The following is a 21,518-nucleotide window of genomic DNA, read 5'->3' on the forward strand; positions in this document are numbered from 1 at the left end:
GATAACTTGTCTCAGCCCTCTCTATTGTTTTTCAGAGTTTTCTCTCTGTCTCCCTCCCTAACTTTCCTATGCTCACACCTTTAACCACACAGAGGAAAAACAGTATTTATCTACTCTTGTGTCTGCTACAAAACAATAGGCCGACTAGGTAAACAAGTCATGAATTAACCCTCTCTTTCAGGCCTGAAAGAGCAGTCTAATTTATTTATCTTTCTAACATAAGTGACATTAGAATCCACAAATTAATTTGATCCATGTCCATAAAGTCAACTCTTAAACCTAGTAAAAGTTAAGTATATAGAAGAACCTCACTGAAAGATTTAAGGACCTAATCAAGGAAAGCCTCAATTCTAAAAAGGACAAACACCCAAACTTAATACATTAAAAAAGTGGTAAATTTGAATCAACTCCAGTGTACAAGTTCCTGCATCACTTAGGGTACCATTGAGTCTACTCTGTTCAGTATCTGTAGTTACCCATATTCTTTACCAAGACACATTATGGCTGCTGTGATGAGAAGCAGAATAGTGACAGGATCTTAGGATATTTGGGGAATATTTATCTGCAGACTATAGCTTTAAAAAGAGATGGATTTAGAGTCAAAGTTCTTGGATTCTATTGTCTGACAACAATCATAAGGTTCTGGGCACTTTGTAAATTTATAGTATTTTTAGATGAAACACCATATGAAGCAACCATAGGCCCAAGGAACAGAATCAGAGGATGATTCTTGATTCACTGTAAAGAAAAGATGGTCTGAATACTGGGTGAAAGAGATTGGCTATCCATATAATATCCACAGCCTGCTCAAGCATTCAGGATCAACTGTCTTAAGATATTAAGGGTGGGGAGATTGGTATCTCAGAGCCACTCTCTCTGTGCCATGCCTTTCTCCCTATGAGAAATCCATGGATTTCTTTCATGGTTTCCTTTCCCTTCCCTTCCCTTCCCTTCCCCTTCCTCTCAATAAATGACTATCTTATTCTAACTGCTTTTGTGTGCAAGAGGGTACAATACTTTAAAGAGGGATTCCTAAGGACCCCAAACCCCCTACCCCTACCCCTATCCAAAACCCTTAACCCCTTTCCCAAACCCCCTACCCCATTTTCCCCATGACATTTTTGGCGCCCGAACATTGAAGGGTACAGGAAATTCCCTCTTTCCTCTTGGCACACAAAACCTGAAGGTAGGAACCTCCCTTCTGGGTTTCCTTTCTCCCTTTCCCACCTGACTCAACCTCCCATTTGAGTCACAGAGAGGTAGAGATGGTCAGCTTTTGCACGCGACAGTGGCCAGGCAGCCTGGGACTTCCTCCCTCGCCAAAAGCTCAGCCAGACGTCCGAACCATGCTTGGACCCTTGGACTCCATGTTTCTGGGTAAGAACTTTTTTGTGCTTATGTGCCCATCCCTTGCCAGAGCTCTGCTCTTCCACAAGACAGGCAGCCAGCGCCTCTCTCCCTTGAGAAAGCTCAACCTAACATTTGAACCACATTCAGACCATTCTCCTTAGGACAGTATCTGGGTACAGCCATGGGGCAGAAAGAGAGTGTACCGAAAGGCTCACCGCTGGGGTGCATCCTAAGAGACTGAACTAAACTAGAACTTACAAACTTGAGAAAGATGCATGATCCATTATTGTAACACTGTCTGGCCACAGTATCCACTAGGATCTCAAGGAAACTGGCCTGTACACGGAACCTTTAACTATAACACCATTTTGCAATTGGACAAGTTTTGCAGGCGTGGAGGGAGGTGGACAGAGATTCCATGCATATTGGCCTTTATGACTTTAAACCAGGAGTCAAAAGGGAAGGATGAGGTCCTCTTGCTGGTAGAAAATCACCACAAGTCCAAGCAATTAGCTAACCCTTCGGGCACCTCCTCTGGGACCCCATCCCCTCCTGCTCCTCAGACTCATTCCATACCTGTTTCTCATTTCACTCCTTCTTCCCTACCTGCTTCCATCCCTATGGGTCAACCACTGTCATACTACTCCATGACTGAGACTCCTCTTTGTCCACTGGCTGATCTCAGAACCAATCCCCCGTGTCCTCCACAGCCAAGCTCCGGCCACACTGGCAGTGGATGTCATTATTTCTCTATTTGCCCTACCCAACAGTGGTCTCCACAACCTATCCAGTTGTACCCCTCACAGCTTTACCCCTGTCACAATCTGGGGGAGTTCCAATATGTTCTCTGTTCTCCTATTTTTTCCATTCAGCAGCCGCTCCCATCTGCTTTACCTAATCTGCAGGCACCTACACCCAGTCCCCCAGTCTCCCTTACCCCTCCCCAATCCACTTTACAGACTAATCTGGGTCCTCCTCCCAATCCTCTGGCTCCTCCTCCACCCAAGCCACCTTCCCAACCGGCTTCACCCAGGTCCCTACCAGTGTCTTCCACTGTTTTCCTGCTTCCATTAAGGGAATTTCCCATTGGGAAGAGTACAACATTAATGCATCGTCCTTTTTCCATAAGCAGTTTATCTCAGATTAAAGAGAAATTGGGGTGTTACTCAGAGAACCTCACAAAGTTCATAGATGGCTTTAAGTCTGTGATAGTGCAGTTCGACCTTTCCTGGACCGATTTGCAAATTATTCTCGCCAGCTGTTGTACCCCCTCATGAGAAAAAACAGATTTGGGACCTGGTGGTACAAGTCGGGGATGAATACTCACAGGTTGGAAATTGGGCTGGGGTTCCTGGAACTACAGCTGTTCCAGCTGTAGACCCAAGATGGGACTATCATAACAGGGAAGACAGGGCTCATAGAAACCACATGGTCACTTGTCTGGTTGAGGGAATGAGAAAGGGGGTTAAGAAACAAGTCAATTATGAGAAGGTGAAGGAGATCACACAGGGGCCTGAGGAAAACCCAGCTCTTTTCATGAGTCACCTCATGGACTCTCTGAAGAAATATACCAACCTAGACCCAGAAAGAGATGTAGGAATAACTGTCCTCAATATTAATTTTATCAGCCAATCTGCTCCTGACATTAGGAGAGAACTCCAGAAGTTAGACTGGGGTCCCCAGACCCCATCCTCACAACTCCTTGATATTGCTTTTAAGATTTTTGATAACAGGAACCTTGCGGTAGCCAAAGAGAGAGAAAAGATGGCTCGTGCCCACTCCATAGACCAAGCCTCGCTAATAGCAGCAGCCATCATGTCTGCTACCAGCAGATCTCCAGGTGGCCGAGATTCTGGCAGCTGCAGTAAACTGGGACACAGGAGTGGGGACACCCCACAAAGGTGAGGCCAGCTCTCCTACCTCTTTGTCCCCCAGTGCAGCCCCTTGTCACTGACATCTCCAGGGCCAAGCCCTTGGCCAAGCTGGAGGTAGGAGGCAAGTCTAGGGATGACTCAGCTGCAACCTCTGTTTTACTCTCTCCTTCAGGTCCTAGCATTCAATCGAGGCACAAAATCGTGGGGATTAGGGAAATTTAAATACTCTGGCCACAGCCTTTCACAGAACTAAGCTTTGATCTGATTACTTAATTCATAAGGCAGGCCTCGCCCTGTTTTGCATTTAGCCTTTCTAGCTTCCACTGGGGAAAAAAGCTGCAACACTTTTTACTCCTTATCTGATAAACCCTTTTTTAATTTTTTTGCCCTGGTTTCTTTTAAAATTAAGTCTGTTCCATCTAGGTTCAAGGATTCATGGCAGATACCCACTGTGCCTATGTTGTCTCTGCTCACCCTTGGGACCTCACAGCTCCTCACACTCGGGACCAGGCCTTCTCCATTTCTCCCCTCCACCTCCCCTGCACTGTGATTTCTTCGACACCCACTTAGCATGAAGCAGTTTCAGAAGAATCTTTTTCCCCTTTCCTTATATATAGAGAAGTGGGGAATGTTATGGGTCCAGGGCACCCCAGAAGTTCTCTGGGGCACATCAAAGAACCTTCTCCTTGAGAAACTAAACCAGAGGACAGACACGCCTAGAGAGATAAGTGGAACCAGATTGAACTGAGCTAGCTCTGGACCCCCACCCTTCATTCTAGTCTCCTTCAACCTAGGGGTGATAAGTTTGGGTGTGGCTGCTTCCTTTGTGTCCTGAGGAGGGAGATGGCTTGAGAGATCTGAAGCCACCCCTCACCCAATCCCCCCAGCAACCACCAGTGGGAGATGGTCCTCCCTCACTAAGGGAACTCTCCACAGTCAGATGGTCACCCCCATCAGTCCTCTATAAAAGTACCTGCCTGTCTCCTGCTCGAGGAGATTGGTATCTCAGAGCCACTCTCTGTGCCATGCCTTTTTCCCCATGAGAAATCCAAGGATTTCTTTCATGGTTTCCCTTCCCTCCCCTTCCCCTTCCTCTAAATAAATGGCTATCTTATTCTAATATACATATATATATATATATTCTAATATATATAAAATATATATATATATAGGGTGGATGATGGCTATTGTTAATTGTTCATTCATTCATTCATTCGTTTGTTTATTTTTTAGGGTTTTTTTGGGGGGGGCGGGGCAATGAGGGTTAAGTGATTTACTCAGGGTCACACAGCTAGTAAGTGTCAAGTGTCTGAGGCAAGATTTGAACTCAGATCCTCCTGAATCCAGGGCCAGTGCTTTATCCACTGTACCACCTAGCTGCCCCCATGAATATTTATATTGAATGAGAAGAATCAAAATATACCAGAATGAGAGTTGTGAAGATGCTTCATGAACTGAGATCTACTGTCACCAATTCTTTCCAGACAGCAATCAGTGGTGTCAACTCAGAAAGAAATCTTCAAGCAGATAAAAACAGAAGGAATCATGAACTAATGAAAGTTCTACTGAAATGGTCATAGTGCGTAAAGGAAAATTCGAACCATAGCTCGAAGCCTTATTATTGGTACTTGAAATAGCACAGAAATACCAGATGATTTCAAGGATGCTGTAAATGTTTCAATTTTTAAATAAAGTAAACATATTCAACTGAAGAAATCATAATAGTCTTGCCTTGTTACCCACTGTTATAAGAAAGATTTCTTTAGAATATTTTTGCTGACTCTTTAATTAATAAACATAAATAATTAAAAAAGGAAAGATTTCTCTACAAGCCATCCTGAACCACTTCCTTCTGTCTGCCAAAAGTTCTTTTTGGAATGCTGGTGGGTTTAAGCTTGCCACCATTTAGAAATCATAATCAATAAGCTTACAATAATCAGTCAAGCAGTTTCAAAAATTCTGATCGATGGTGAAACTCTAGAGCAAAGTTTCCCAACCTTTGCCATTTCAGATTTCTTGGAGTGCTGTAGTACACCACGTGAAGTAAAAAGAGAGAAGAGTTGAGAAAGGCTGGTACTCACTCATAAAATTTTCCAGATGTATGAGGTGCCCTTGTAGAGGGAGGAAAGGGTCACACCAGTCTAAAGAATATGAAATATTTTCATTTATCTTCACAAAAGGTTGACAATGAGGAAGAAATCTGACATCAACTTAAATGTGCAGGTGCAGCTTTTAGTCACCTGAGAAAACAGATGTCTGAAGAGCATGTTAAATCTCAAGATAAACTTTATTATCCAGCAGATGGTTATAATCCCTTTCTTTCTATATTTAGGAAGAATAGAGAAAACACCTTAAGATGCTGAAGAACTGGCATCAATACCATTTGAAGAATACCCATGTTTGAACTCCAGCTCTGCCACTTACTTCCCCTCCATGTAATTATGGTCAAGCTACTTCACCACTCTAAGACTCAGTTTTTGTAGCTATCAAATGATGATGCTGGTCTAGATGAGCTTGAAAGACTTTCTCACAAGATCTAAATCCTGTGATATTCTAAATCGGTTTTGTCAGAGACAAATGTCATCTAAACTGCTCTGAGGGTGCTAACCTGTGTAAGACTACTGGCAAGGTCTTTTTCAGTGAGATGACTCTATTCTAAGGATCTGACCAGTTTGAAATTCAGTGACCAAAGAAACAGGGAGCCTCAAAACTGATGGTCCTGAAATCTGAGCTCTAGAAGTTCAAATACTGAAACTGAAACTGAAATACTCTGGCCACATAATGAGAAGACAGGACTCATTGGAAAAGAGGCTAATGTTGGGAAAGATTGAAGGCAAAAGAAAAGGGACAGCAGAGGATAAGATGGATAGATAGCGTCATGGAAGCCCCAAACATGGATGTGGACAGACTTTGAGAGATAGTAGAGGATAGAAGTCCCATAGTGTCATGAAGAGTCAGACATGGCTGAACAAGAACAAGAAAAGAGTTCAAACCCATAGAGAATATACGAATGGAAGATATCATCTAATTCAGAGTTGCCAAGGAAATAAGATATTCAAGTCAATGTGGACTATAACCAAAACCTGAAGTTAAATAACTGTTTAAACCAATAAAAGACAAAAGTTTTCCATTATCTACCAACTTTAGTCCTCTGAAAGGATTTTTAAGAAATAAAGGAATGAACCTGCAATAAGTTTCTGTCTGACTGGTAAACACAAGGGGTTGCAAGAGTGTGTATTTTCTTAAGCATATGCTTCCTTGTGGTGAGACTAACTCTTCAAAGTCTCCTAAAGGGGGAAAGGAACCCTAACAACTAGTACAGGCTTCTCTAAGATCTGCACTAGTTACTAGAGCTCATGTTACATACTTATTGTTTTAGTCTATCATACCATTCATTTCTATTTTCTTTACTTATTCACATACATCCTAACAACTCACGTGCACAAAAGGAATAGATAAATATGTTAATGGGTCTTAACAGTAAGAATTAAAATATGATCCTAACATCAGAGCTTAAGTAAAAGCAGGATCTTTTCATCAGACACAGGAATTATGTTCAGACAATTGCTCTTGGTGCTACTGATTCTATACAGAGCATCTTTGATGGTAACATACCCTTAATCACCAGTTTGACAGCATCAGTGGGTTTGTCATCCCACCAGCTGCAGATAGCCCTTTCTCTCTAGTCTCTCCCCATCTCCAATCCATTTTATCATAGGATCATAGGAGTCAGAGGTAGAAAGGACCTTTGAGATTGGCTAGTTCAAAGCCCTCATTTCACAAGTGAAGAAACTGAGGCCCAGAAAGGTAATGTAATTTACATAGATCCTAATAGTAGCATAAGAACTTGAACAAAATCTCTAATTCTTTTTCTTTCCTATGTACTATAGACTAATTGTCCCAAAATATCTTATCACTATACTGCCCAGAAACCTTCAACAGTGCCTTACTGTGTACAGAATGAAATTCTAATTCTTTCAGTATTACTCTACACTTTGGTCCCAACCCAGCTCTTCAACATTCTTTCTCTCTTTACTCCAGTAGAAAAAATCCTCCTTCTCTATCATGAGGAGTTTAATCACTGTCCTTCAAATGGGCATTGCCCATTTACACCTCACCATACATTCACTTAAACGAAAATGCCCTCTCAACATGTTAGAATAATGTTCCTCTTTCAAGATGCCCTTCCTCCTTGGTGAAATCTCAGGTCACTGGAAAAGTTCCCTTCTTGGCATTGACAAAGCTCATTTATAGCACTACTCAGCCACTAAATTCTGTATAAATTTGTTGACTACCTTTTGACATCCATATTATTAAAAGGAAAGGTGGTGCACACCTAGAAAAGGAAGCAGCAATTACAAAGAGCCAGCAAGAACAGGTTATAACAGACTTACCTTATTTCCTTTTTTGAGGTTACTAAACTTATAGATCAAGGGAATACTTTAATTACAGTTTACTAGATTTTACAAAACATCTGATACTATCATTACAGTATTCCTTTGAAAGAAGCTCACACTCAATTAACAGGCATCCAATATTAGGCATCTCATGTGCCAGGGACCAAGTTAGGTGCTAGAGAAACAAATTAAAAGAATAAAACAATCCGACCTCTCAAGGAGTTTATATTCTCTTAGTCAACAAATATTTATTAAGTGTTTACTAAATGCCAGGGCTATAAAGGAAAGGTAAAAACAATCCCAACCGTCAATTAGATCCTAACATAGTCTACACTATCTTCTTTTTTCAAGCCCCTTCTCCTTATCTTCTTGCTGATTTGCTTCTTTAAACCCCAGGCTTGTATCATTTCCTCCATCTACTACCTTTATTTCTATTCATGTTGCTGAACAAAGCTGTAGAAAATCAAGAATCTATGCTTACTGGGTACACTACAAATTTAGATAGATAGATAGATATAATCTGGGTCCTCATGGTAGCAAGGGTAAAATCTGGGTCCTCACGGTGGCAAAGCAATACTTTTATGCTTCCCTAAATCAATTCACTCTCAATGACCACAGTGGCTTTTCTAAGTCTTCTCAGCCCTCCTCAAACTTCCCATGGCTCCCCTTCTCAGCTGATAATTTTGCCTCATATTTCACTGGAAAATTCACTAAGGCATTCACTAAGAGCTTCCTCTTCTTCCCCCCTCCTTATTTCATGTCACCCAGATGACTTCTCCCACCATCTCCTTCACCTTATCTCACATGAAGAGGTGGCTTTTATCCTTGCTAAGGCTAATCTCACTACACAGTGGACATTCGGTAAATATTTGATGGATTTATTACATTTCTTTTTAAAGATGAGAAATATTTCTCACCAATTTAGATTGGCCTTCTGCCTTCCCTAGAGAGTAAATTATGAGGATTTACTTTGATTGGTGCTAATTATTAAAATGAGTACTGGTCTCTATACTCAGGCTCTAACCAAAATTAGGCATTGTATATTGAAAGGAAAAGCCTTAAGTGTCACGACTAATGAAATGTAGGAATTGGATTGGTAGGAACATCACTGAAATATGTGTTTCTCTACTTTGTTCTCTCTTTGTCTAGCTTTTAAAATTTCTTGGGAATCCTAATTTGGGAGGATATTTCTTCCAGGCTTAACATCCACTGCCCCCCCCCCTCCCAAATGAAACAATAAAACACATAATAAAATAGGGAAACATAAAGGAAGGTTTAAATGTTGGAAAGAAGTATTAGTGATATTATGATACAATAATAATGGTATTAAATTATTATATTAGTAATTATTATTATATGATACAGTAATAATATTAAAGAAAAACAACCACACAGATTATTTGGGCTTAAACTTCTACAGCCTTAATGATTTGTAAAAGCTATTTGAAAAGTCATTTATATATTTATCTCTATAAAATAGATGATAAAAACTATTTAAATGGTGCCTGTGATATGCTTTGAGCTCCCAAAAGGAGGGTGCTCTTGGATGGATTGTAGAGTTGGGGTTCAAAGAGCCCTTGTAGCTTATGCCATTGATTGGCAGCATGATGTATTAGAGACTACATTGGATTTAGAATTAGAGAATCTAATACGTATCTGGGTATAAATCTGGCTGTGGTACTTTGTGCCTTATTTTCCCCATCTGTAAAATAAAAATCAGAGTCGATGATTTTAAAGGTGGCTTTCAGCTTTATCTATGACTAAAGAAGGAGATATACTTGTATTTTTACTTTACATTCAACAACATTTTATGAAGTGTCTTATACATTCTTTGAATCTTCATTTCATTCCTGCAATCAAGCTTTGATTCAAAAAGAAAAATCTTGATAGGCCTTATTCTGCTGCTAAGAAATAAGTAAACAATCATGTTTGGGGCAGATAGAGTGAAAATGGCAGCTTGTTGTTCAATACACAAGGTTCTAGGGAGCCATTTTGAAAAACAATGCTTGGAAACATATACTCTTGTGTTTAAGAGGCAAGTTATAAGCTGATTTTCAAAACTATCAAGAAGTCTGAAATAAAAGTAACCAAAAGACATAAAAGAAGAGTCAGACTACAGATTTCATTAAGTACAATGCTACATGTTAGGAATAGAAATCACAACAAAACAGTCTCTGGTGTCTTCAACATTCTTTCTCTCTTTACTCCAGTAGAAAAAATCCTCCTTCTCTCTTAATTTTAATTGTGATTTTATTTTTCTTGAGTCCCATTCTAATTTCTCCAGTCAAACACCTGAGGAGATCTAGTCTTAAGTCTATATACTGAGTTTGATATAAGTGAAAAACAAATCTCAGGAGTCTGGAAGGTTTCTATCTTAGATCCCAAATATCTAGCTTAGATAAGTACTCAGCCCATCAGCATAGGTTATCAAAATGAGATTTTCCTTGGAATCAGAAAACTTGAGTTTCAGTCCTGACTGCAACTTACTAGTTGAGTTAAAGTGGGTAAATGAATTTCTCTGAGTTCTTTGAGAAAAATGAGTAATAAACATCAATTCTGTCTACCTCATAGGGTTGTTATATGGCATCGGAAATGCTTGATAAACTATAAAACATTCTATAAATTATATAATAATACTTATCATCAATAATATAATTACCAAGAATAATTCTTGTGGTTATTATTTAAACTATTATTATTATCTGCACATTTTCTACTCAGATTCTGAAAATCCTGATAAATATTCCAAAAACTTCAGGCTGTTTGGACAGCAGAAACTCCCAAATAGAATATTTTTTGCCTCAGATATTATATATTTATGTTATTTTTAGGAGAGCAACTTAGCATGATTCCCACCCTTGTCTGCTTTCCAAATTGTCAGAAGTATATCTATGTGAGAAACCAGACACTGCCCAAAGTGCATATACACTCCAGCCTTGGTTTATACTCTAACAGGGTATTAACAGAAACTGATGCAACAACACTCACACAGTCATGTGTCTAACACTTTTAAGATTACAACTTGTGCTGGAGGCATACTGAATCTTCATGTCAAATCCTTTAAAACAAAAGTAAAGCCAAGCATCTTAAAACAATAGCAATGGAGGTGTCAGTAAGGAAGAAACTCTGTACCCTGTCTTCTCGGCACTGGTTGGGGACAGTTATACATTATGTGCACTATAAAATTTTCCCTCACTCCTATTACAACTCCTGGAACCCTAAATACTAGTCATAAGGGATCTGATAATCCACCTTCAAGTGGCAGATCATGTGTTGTGATTAGTCCCCATTTGTGTGAGTGTGTGTCTGACTGTAAAAAATTCAGCAAAAGCAATTTTCCTAAAAAGACCCAAAGAGCTTTGGGGGGATTTTGTGTTTCTTGCCCCCACCTCTAAGGGGGGAAAATAGCAAAGAACTAATAAACTCCTTTAAAGCACAGTACAAACAAAACAACAAACCATAATTTCAAAGGATGTTGGGAAGAATTCACCTCTCCTGCAAAAGTCAGTAGGTAGAACACTATTTCCCCTGAAAATGGTCCCCAACACTGGTAGAATCTCACAAGCAGAAATTCACCAACATACAGTTGCAAGAATGGTTTTGTAAGAATACTAACATTCTTCCCTTACTACTCACAAAAGAGAACAATGACTTTGCAAAGAAAGGACAAGAACACAAATTGGCTTTGGAGCTCAGGAAAGAGGAGACTTTCACTCTAAGGGCTTAGACATTTTAGTCTGATGGCTATATGCCTTATGTTCAGTTTTATCAGTCTGGAACAATAATCAACTTCTTATCAAAAGACTGAGTGATGGAAACCCTACCAATTGCTTCAAAAACTGACAAGATTTCTATTACACTGAACAATCTCAAAAGATATTTAACCTAATTTTAATATAAAATCCTGTCAGTTCTACATAGCTGAATAGAAAAGTCACTAATACATAAAGGATATGCAACTGTAGTAGATCTTTTTTCTCCGAGTTAAATATGAAATAAAAGACTATCAAAAAACCTTGAAGATCCAATGCTAGATTAATGCAAATATCTGCCTGTTTGCAAGTGTACTTTTTGATTAAACTGGCATACATCAAGTACAATTAGAAAGGTTATTTATAACTAAGAAATACATAATTCTGCATCTTAATGAAGATGACAATTACAGCTGACAGTTGCTAATTAACATTACTTCTTTTTTTGCTAAGAGTCAGATATTCCCAGTGTGATCTTCATTGTTTTTAATGGACACATTAACTGGCAGGCATGAAGGGGTTAATTAATAACAACTTGTGTGTTGGATCAGACCTTTCCCCCAGCTCTGGAGAAAGCCAGACTCTCTGCTCCAACCTCATCTTTTATAGCTTTGGGTTAGAATTGGAGTCCCGGGTGCCCTGTGGTGCTCTGTGGTACAGAGACAACAAGATTAAATGGAATCTGATCACCCAAGAATGAGTGAACTTTGACTCTCCCTCACAGGATGGACACCATACAAGAAAACTGATTTCTTTACCTTTCTATCAAGAGCCAAATCTCAGGGCTCTAATCTCAACCACCCACCTGGTGTTCAGAGTGACAGAGAGGAACCCCCCCCCCCCAAGTCCTTTCTGTAGCTGAAATGGAATATTGCCTGTCCCAGCCAAGTGGAAATAAATGTCTTCACACAGTTCAGCTATTCCACCCTCCCGTGCAGAGACAACTACTGTGCTTACTGTCTGGGACAACTTAGAGGTGTCTGATCAATGCTGGAGGCCAAGAAGTGAAATGGTGGGAATGGAACACTGCAACTCTCATCCAGAAACACCATAATACCTTACTTACTGGTGCTGCAAATTTCACATTTATTTTGTAAGCATGAGATAGATGGGATATTTCTACGTACAAAGGTGCCCAACTAAAATCAAGATAAGTGATATTAATGTCCTATGGTCAGTATTATTGAACCTCGAAAGCAATAAACTTTATGAGTCGATAAATATTACATTTGCAACATAGTTAACATTCCTCTACTGTCTCTGGCACTTATTACACATTGTAACCGCAAGTCTACAATACATTATTCATATTTGGGGTGTCACCGAGTGATGGATTGCTGTAAGAGAGGCTGTCCTTTAAATAAATCAACAAATAAAAATGCAAATGTTAACATTTTCAGCCACAACTTTTTCCATCTTGAATGGGGAATGAAAATTTCACATTATATCGACAGCCAGCAGAGAGAACAATTAACAACCTACACGGTGAATAAGAGAGATTAATTTGCCAACGTCTGGTTTTATCACCTGCATATGGAACTATATTGGACTTTTCTGGCCGTTAGCTCTCTTCAGGGAAAAAAGGAAAACTTGTCTCCTATCAGCTTCCTCTCCGCCCCCACTCTTTTTTTCAAGTCTTAAAAATGTTTGGAATTTAGGTGTGTATGGGGGAAGTGCCTATATTTCCACTCTCCTTTGTACCTTAAAATGTCTGTTGGGATGAAAAATAAAAAGCTTCCCCCCTTTCCTTTCCCCCAAGAGTTTGTGAGTAACTAAAGAGTTCTCTATACAAATCATGCACTTTGCATTCTCCATGCTTGGAAATGAAAATAACTAAAACACATCTGATACCGAGATCTGGAAACCATCTACTTGTGTCTCTTTAGTAACTGATTTTCATAGCTCTGGATCTTTTTTCAACTCTGCATTTTGTATAATGGATCCATAATATGCCAATGTGCACTTCTAAGGAGAAAATCTTGGAAGCTATATATTATTTTATTTAGTCAAACACTCATTTCTTAAGAATATTTTAAGTTTTTATATTTGATCTGAACTGTTAAGGATTAACATATAAAGAAACCTGCTTTTTAAAGCTGATAATAAACACAAGTTTATAAACAATTTTAACATAGGTTTATAAAATTCTGTAGGGCTGATATGGTGTATTCAGTATGCAAAATCTAAATTACAAGAACATTTTAATCTTCTTTTTCATGTTAGAAAGGTAACCATCAAAAACATATTAAGTGTTAAATGTCTGATTTATGTCTGCAATAGCAAAAAAAATTGGTGTAAAGACTGCAGATTCTCTTTTTTTTTCCCCTTTCCTTCCAACTAAGTTCAATCTCTCTAGAAGAGATGGGATGAATTTTCTTGGAGCTCAAGCTGTTAGTCAGAGTGTAGAATATTCTAAATCCGTTACCCTACAATATTTTAGACCAACATGTGAATTTAATTCAAAACCATCAAACTTATGATACAGAATGGTAGCACTCTAACAAGAAAGGTTATAAAATGATGGGCAGTGGCATTATACATGGTCAATTATGAAAGCCTGAACTTCTAGGCCTTTCTTTCTGCGGTCTAACATTGCTATAAGCACCTTGGCCTACAGTATATCTCCCTATAGGTGGTTAAGATGTTAAGATGCTCCAAACCAATGGAATAAATTAAATGTGTTTCTTTAGAATCCTATTTATAATCAGTAAGCAGTGTGTTCATGTTGTAAGGGTAAAAGATTGTAACTGTTTGGGGTTTTTTCAGAAATAAAAAAAAAAATGCTTACAATCCACACTTGTCTGAGTAGATGCAAGGAATATAAATGCTCAAAACCACAAACATCCTCAAGTAAACATAAACTAAGCCCCTTTGTGGCTGATATTTATCTCAGCATTAAATAGACAGTGAGAGGTAGTGTCTTAAGAGATATGTTACTTTATATAACAAGTTTCTGTCTCAAGAAATATGGTTGATTAAGTGATTAACCCCTCAAAGGTCTCTGGTATCACTAACATGCTGACAATCCCTTAACTGCTGTACAAAAGCTGCTATAATTCTCAATATCGATTAATTTAGTTAGTTAAACTTGCAGTCTAAGCTTATAAGCATTCAATGATAAATTGGGAAGGACCTGCTGCCCAAGCAGCTTTTCTGATGAAGGATAGGATCAGCTTCAGGTCTCTAAAGAAAGCTTTGTCCATTTACCATTGTCAATTAAAGAAGCCCATGAGTAAGGAAAAGCATAGCAAGGCTACTTAACCTGGTCAAATTCACATGTTTCAATAAGAGTCTCTCATTGGGGAGAGATGTTTTTAGATGTATTATGAGATGGGAAGAATTTTCTATTCCTGATACAATAAATAAACTTCTGAAATGCTGGTGCAAGCTAATCACTTCTATTTTTACAGATTCCCTTTCAATAATATAATTTGTGTCATTGTTTATATATAACCATCTAGGAGCCTCCGGTGGCAAGCTAGGAATTTCAGCCTCCACAGTGGGATCTGCAGATGTGGCTGTTTTAAATGAGACTAATGTTGCTCTTTTAATAGAGTATTTGGTTTTTAAATGTTCTTTTGTTGTTGCAATGTAGAATTTTGAATATCAGGGCATTAAGTAAAAAATAATCTCCTTCAAAAGATGAATTTCACTTTTACAGGGGAATATATTAAAACCCATCCTAATTATCAATGGCCTCAATGATTATATAGTATACATTTCCACATAAGAAAAAAAACACAGCCTCCTATGGGAACAAGAGAGAACATCTAAATGTTCTTTTAGTTCAAGCTATGTTCTAGTGGGGAGAAGAAGGAGGGGATGCAAACTTATTACGCTTTCCCACCTTTCAAGCTTTGTCAAGTGCTCTTTTCCCTTTGATTCACCTCCAGCAACTGAGCCAATCATCCCTGGGTCCAGAACCAATTCAACTTCTATTGCCAGAAGTCGTCATGTAGACAAGAGATACGGTTTTTATTGATTTAAAATTTTCATTAACAAATATGGTACATGTATACACATTCACACATACACATGCGCACAGCCTTGGGAGCTATAATCCCAAAATGAGACAAAGTTATTGTGAACATTATGGCAGTGAAAACAAACCCACTTCCCTTTACTAGAGTAAAAGTGATATTTCTATTATGGGGAAGCCTCTAGAGCAGGCACACAGTATAATTAAAGCTGCTGACTTAATGTGATTTTGCTACTTGTCATTAAATATAAAATAACATCTGTGTGATACATTTTAGGGAAATTCCATTTGATAAAACTTGGGAAAAAAAGCAAAGTGATTAAAACCTTCCAGTGGACTTAAGGCCTAACAGGGGTTAGCACTAACTCTTTCAATTATTTACATGTCTATTAAATATAGCAGGACTTTAAGCATAAAATATATTCATTTGAAAATCTAAGTAAAAATAAAATGTTCTAACTTGGCATATTTCTACTTTTCTTCTTCTAATAAGCAATTTAAAGCTTACTATAAATGTCAAAAGATAGGGCACTTTAGAGATTGTATTATCCATCTCACATTACAGCACAGCACCGAAGGAACTCTGCTGCTTCCCCCAAATTGGAGAGTTGTAATGGGTGCATCTGTGGAATGTTAAACCAAAGGCTCCCCAGCAGCTTACCTGGCAGTGTCATGTTGGAATGGTGACGTGGCTGTGGTTACAAAATCCTTTTGGTTGACTGACATTATAGGAGATGTGGTTGCATCTTTTCTAGCTCCTGACATTGCCCCTGTAAAAAGGAACAAAGGCAATCATTCCAGCACTTAATAAAGGAAAGCTGTGGATAGCACATGTGGTATGGTGTGTGATTGAAGAAATCCCTAGACTCTCAAAGGTAGGAGCTGATACAATTGTAAGGAGAAATTTCAGCAAGTTGCTTCAGTTTGTCAGGTAGCACTGCAGATGACTAAGCCTTACCTTTGAAAAATGTATGATTGTACAAGGGTGCACCCAATACTTGCAAAGCATTTAGCACAGTGCCTGGCACAGAGTAGGCATTTAGCAAATGCTTTTCCACTTCTCCTTCCCTTTCCTATTACTGAGATTTCCAAAGCTGACAGTCTGTCATATTTCTGCTGATTTGAGTCTATTGTGAATCTACTCAAATAGTTTGTATATTTTGATTTTTATTTCTTTTTTCCCCTTTAATTATCATGACACCTTTGCTTCACTCCAGAAAACACCAGAAGAATTAGGTTGATAGTAAAAAAAAGTCCAACATTTTGTACTTCCAAATAAAAAATGTATAATGAACAAAAAGTATTGCCAAAGTGGTCCTGATGCTTGGGTATTCCTGGATCTTTTGGCACTTGAATAGGATATTTTCAAGTTCTTGTTCCAAGGAATGTGCTATAATACATTCTGCAAACTACTATGGGGGAGAATTAACTCAGCAAGTTAACTCCTGGTAATCCTGTGATCTTGGGAATGGCCATGGTTTACTGGATGCAAGTTCATAAACACTAATACAATTTCTTGAGGTCCTTGTAGCTTATGCTCCTTCCTCTAATAAACTCTATCCATTTGACAGAAACAGTTTTTGAATGTGTTGATGCCTGCTTCTATTTTCCTTCCTGTAAAACGCTGAGGGGTTGAAAAATGGCATGAAAGGGGGAAAGACCATCTCTGTCACTTTCAAGAAAATTGTCAATATATTTGGCCTCTCTTCCTGGATGACCTCAGTACAGCCTCCTCATTGGTACCAAGAAAACTGATAGTGAAGGAGGTGAAAAGACTTGTCCAGAGTAAGTAAATAGCTGACCTAAGATTCAAACCCACATCCTGAATCCAAATCCAACAGCTTTTCCTCTGCACTCTGACAATAGGTTTCCATTTTGTCACTAGATAAAGTTCTTCTGTTTGGCATTTAAAATCCTTCCCAGTCTATATTCTAGTTAAACTGGCCTACTTGCTGTTGTATGAGATCCCATCTCAATCTTTTGGAAGTTAAACCATTTCCATTTTGCATTTGCTGCTCTGCCTGGTTTCAAGTCTGTGGAACAAGATGCCCCTCCTAGGATAAACTCATAGCTTCTTAATCTCATCACCTGGGTGCTAATTCATTCCATGATTGACACCACCTCCCTTAGTCTCCTCTCCCCTCTGATTGGAGGGTTAGAAAGTAGAGTACCAACCTCTTCCCAATGTCTTCCTTTATAGAGGTCAGAAACTGCTCTATCTGGTTATAATTCCATGGAAAAAGATATCCCCTGGTATCTCTTCCCACTCCTTACCTGTCCTAGCTTTCCTGTCTTGTTTTGTGTGTTGTCTCCTCCCATTAGTTTGTAAACTCCTTGAGAACTGTCTTCTTTTTATTAATCATATCCTCAGTACCTCGCACAGTGCCTGGTGCATAATAGGTGCTTAATAAATGTTTACTAGAGTTTGGAAACCCTCATTTTACTCCAGGCTCATCTCAAATGCCACCTCCTACATAAGCCCTTTCCTGAATCTCCAATTTGTTAGTCCTTTACACCCATAAAATTATTATGTATTTATGTTGTATATATTTTACATTTATCTATGTACATGTTATATTCTCCCAGTAGAACATAAATTCCTTGAGGGCAGGGACTGCTTCATTTTTGTATCCCAAGTGGCCAGCATGGTGTTTGGCCTATAGTATCTCTTAATAAAATGCTTGTTGAATGAATGAATGAATGAAAGTAGGCTGAGAAGCAGGATAGCATGGTGTCATGGAAACCAAGAGAGTTCAAGTAATTGGATTCAGATAAACTATGTATGAGGATAATAAGAGAACAATTAAGTGTGATTGTGAATTACTGTGATCTTTTAAAGATTATGTCAGGGCAGCTAGGTGGTGCAGTGGATAGAGCACCAGCCCTGGAGTCAGGAGGACCTGAGTTCAAATCCAACCTCAGACACTTAACACTTACTAGCTATGTGACCTTGGGCAAGTCACTTAACCCCAATTGCCTCACAAAAAAAACAAAAACAAAAACAAAAACACAAAAAATAAAGATTATGGCAAATGGAAGTGATACCAAAGGACTGGACAAGTGTAAAAAACCTAATTTCCAGAAAAAGGTGATGTCTGCCAGCTGCAGAGTAGTGGGCTTGATTTTGATTCCTTGAAATATTCTAGAACATATTATCAAAAGGATGGTTTATGAGTATTTAAAAGAGGAAGCAGTAATCACAAAAAGCCATTATGGTTTCAGGCCAGGTCAGGCTAGACTAACATTTTTTGAACAGACAATCATAATGAGATATCAGGGGAACTCTGAAGAAATAAGATACCATGATTTCAGCAAAGCATTTGCTGAAGCATCTCATTTTATCTTTGTGGACAAAAATTAGGCATTTGATCAAGATGATAGTATAGTTGGGTGGAACTAGAACTGGTTGTATGCCTGGAACCAAAGAGTGGTGATTAATGGGATTGATGTTGATTTGGGGAGGGATCTCTAGTGCAGGTCAGTTATCTGCCCTTGGCCTAGTGTTATTTAACATCTTTACCCATGAGTAGGATGAAGGCATAGATAACATGAATGTTAAATTTGAAGATGATGCAGAGTCAGAAGGAATATTTAAAATGTTGGATGACATAGTCTGAATTTAAAGAAACTTGTGGAAGGTTAGAATGATGGGCCAAATTTAATAATATGCAATTTAGTAGGGATAAATATAAATTTCTATACTTTGATCAATGGTTAACTTCCAGTAAATAGAAGCAAGGTAGCTTACTCTGCTATGTACAAATTTCTGAGCCAGACTCAAAAGAATGGCAGAATTAACTTGATCAAGTATTTTCTATTTGCGAGGCACTACATATGTATATGTGTGTGTGTGTGTGTGTGTGTGTGTGTGTGTATACACACAGAGAATAAAGAAATACAAAGCAATTTGGAGAGGGCACTAGAAATTGAGAGATATTAGGAAAGTTTTCACATAGAATGTATTGTACTAGAGTCAAGTATGGGGTTCTTTGAGGTACAGGACTTAAGGAATGCATTTTGGGCATGGGGATGGCCAGAACAGAGGCACTGGGATGGCCAATTTAGCTGAACAGAAGAGTGATTAATAGGACCTTCAAAGGAAGTTTGGAGTGAGGTTGTGAAGAGTTTTAAAAGTCAAAGAGTAGAATTTATACTTTATTCTAGACATAACCTTAGAGGGAACAACTGGAATTTACTGAGTAGGTGAGTGACAGGGTGTAACCTGCACTTCTGGAAAATCATTTTGGCAGCTGTGTGGTAGATGGAATAGGATAGAGAGAGATTTGAGGCAGGGAGACCAATAAGGAAGCCATTGTAATAGCCTAGGTAAGAGAAGTGATGAAGACCTGATCTAAGGTGGTAAACTGTAAGAGTAGTGAGAGGGGCAGCTAGGTGGTACAGTGGATAGAGCACCGGCCCTGGAGTCAGGAGTACCTGAGTTCAAATCCGGCCTCAGACACTTAGCACTTACTAGCTGTGTGACCCTGGGCAAGTCACTTAACCCCAATTGCCTCACTGAAGGGGAAAAAAGAATAGTGAGAAAGGAATAAAAATGAGAGATGCTATAGAGTAAGAAATAGCAAGATTTGGCAACTAATGTAGCATAGATAACATCTGAGCTTGACCTTGCATGAACTTCAATAAACAGAAATGGAGGAAACATTCAAGGTATGGAAATAGGAACAAACGGGTCAAGAATAGGGAAGGGGGTTCAACTTGGCTGGAAGGTAGAATACTTGAAAGGGAGCAGTATGAGATAAAGCTGGATATCTATATTAGAGTCAGCTTTCTGAGGGCCTGAAATGTCAGAGTCAGGAGTGTATATGTTATTTGATAGATTCACAGAAGGTTTTGTAGTACATGAGCTATGTCATGGGAAAATTATTTGGGCAGAAGTATAAGAACAGATAGGAGGCTATTACAATAGATAAGGGCCTAAACTAGGGTACCCTGCAGTCTGAATGGAGAAAAGGGGCTTTATACATGAGATACCACAGATACAGAAATGACAGAGTTTGACATCTGCCTGGATGCATTTTGCACATAACAGACACTAAGTCTTCTGTGAATTGGGTGGGGTGAGGGACAGGAAAGAGTCAAAGGTGACTAACAAGGTTATGAGTATAAGAGACTGAGCCTATGTGTTCCTATTAAAAACACTTTGGTGAAGGGAAGACTTGGAGGGAAGATTAAGTTTAGTTGTAGACACGTTATATTTAAGGTGTCAGCAGGATATCCAGAAAGAAATATCCAGCAGGCAACTAGAAATATAGACTTGTAGTTCTGAAAAGATGTTAAGGGTAGACATGTCAATTTGGGAACACTGAATAAAGGTGAAAATTGAAATCATGGAGTGTAAAAGGTCACCAATGAAGAAGACTGTATAGGTATTCTGATAAAAATATAACAATATTTTACATTTATATAGTCCTTTATGGTTATAAAGTAAATATACTATATCTCATAAGCCTTATAAATGACCTTATGAAATAAATAGTGCAATCATCAGACAGGGAATTGCTGAACAAATAATGGTATGTGAATATAATGGAATATTATGCTATAAGAAAAGATGAAAGAAAGGGCTGATATCAGAGAAATTTGGGAAGACTTATATGAACTGGTACAGATTTAAGTGAGCAGAACCAAGAGAAAAACATATACCACAACAATGGTAGAAAGACAAAGAACTTTGAAAGATTTAAGAATTCTGATCAAACACAATTTCAGAAGATCTAACAGGGGAAAGGAAAAGGGTTGGCACATAGCACTTACTATGTGACAGGCACCATACTAAGCCCTTTAAAAATATTCTCTCTTTTGATCTTCACAATAACCCTATGTGGGAGCTGCTGTTATTATCCCCATTTTACAGTTGAGGAAATGGATGTAAACAGAAGTGACTTGCCTTCAGTCCAATTGTTAGTAAATGTCTCAGGTCTGATTTGAACTCAGGTCTTCTTACTCAAGGCCCACTGCTCTATCTGCAGTACTGTCTAGCTGCCTCTGCTGAAGCTTTATCATCCAACTGATGATCAAACATGCTAGCCACCTCCTGACAAAAAGTTGATTACAAATAAGACAGACATGGTCAGTGTGGGAATTTGTTTTGATCGACTGTGAATATTTGTAACAAGTGTTGTTTTCTTTTTCGATCAGGGTAGAG

The 21,518-nt window shown here is 38.6% G+C and overlaps 1 protein-coding gene across 1 annotated transcript in view; it reads right to left on the reverse strand.

Annotated features, from left to right (window-relative positions):
- Window positions 1–21,518, reverse strand: part of KIAA1328 (KIAA1328 ortholog) — a 465,758-nt gene that overhangs the window by 39,121 nt on the left and 405,119 nt on the right. The window contains exon 9 of the mRNA XM_043976482.1: window positions 16,014–16,122. Coding sequence (XP_043832417.1) covers window positions 16,014–16,122 — 109 coding nt within the window. The remainder of the gene's footprint in view (window positions 1–16,013; window positions 16,123–21,518) is intronic.

Source organism: Dromiciops gliroides, chromosome 1 (assembly GCF_019393635.1).
Source record: "Dromiciops gliroides isolate mDroGli1 chromosome 1, mDroGli1.pri, whole genome shotgun sequence".
Taxonomy (NCBI): domain Eukaryota; kingdom Metazoa; phylum Chordata; class Mammalia; order Microbiotheria; family Microbiotheriidae; genus Dromiciops; species Dromiciops gliroides.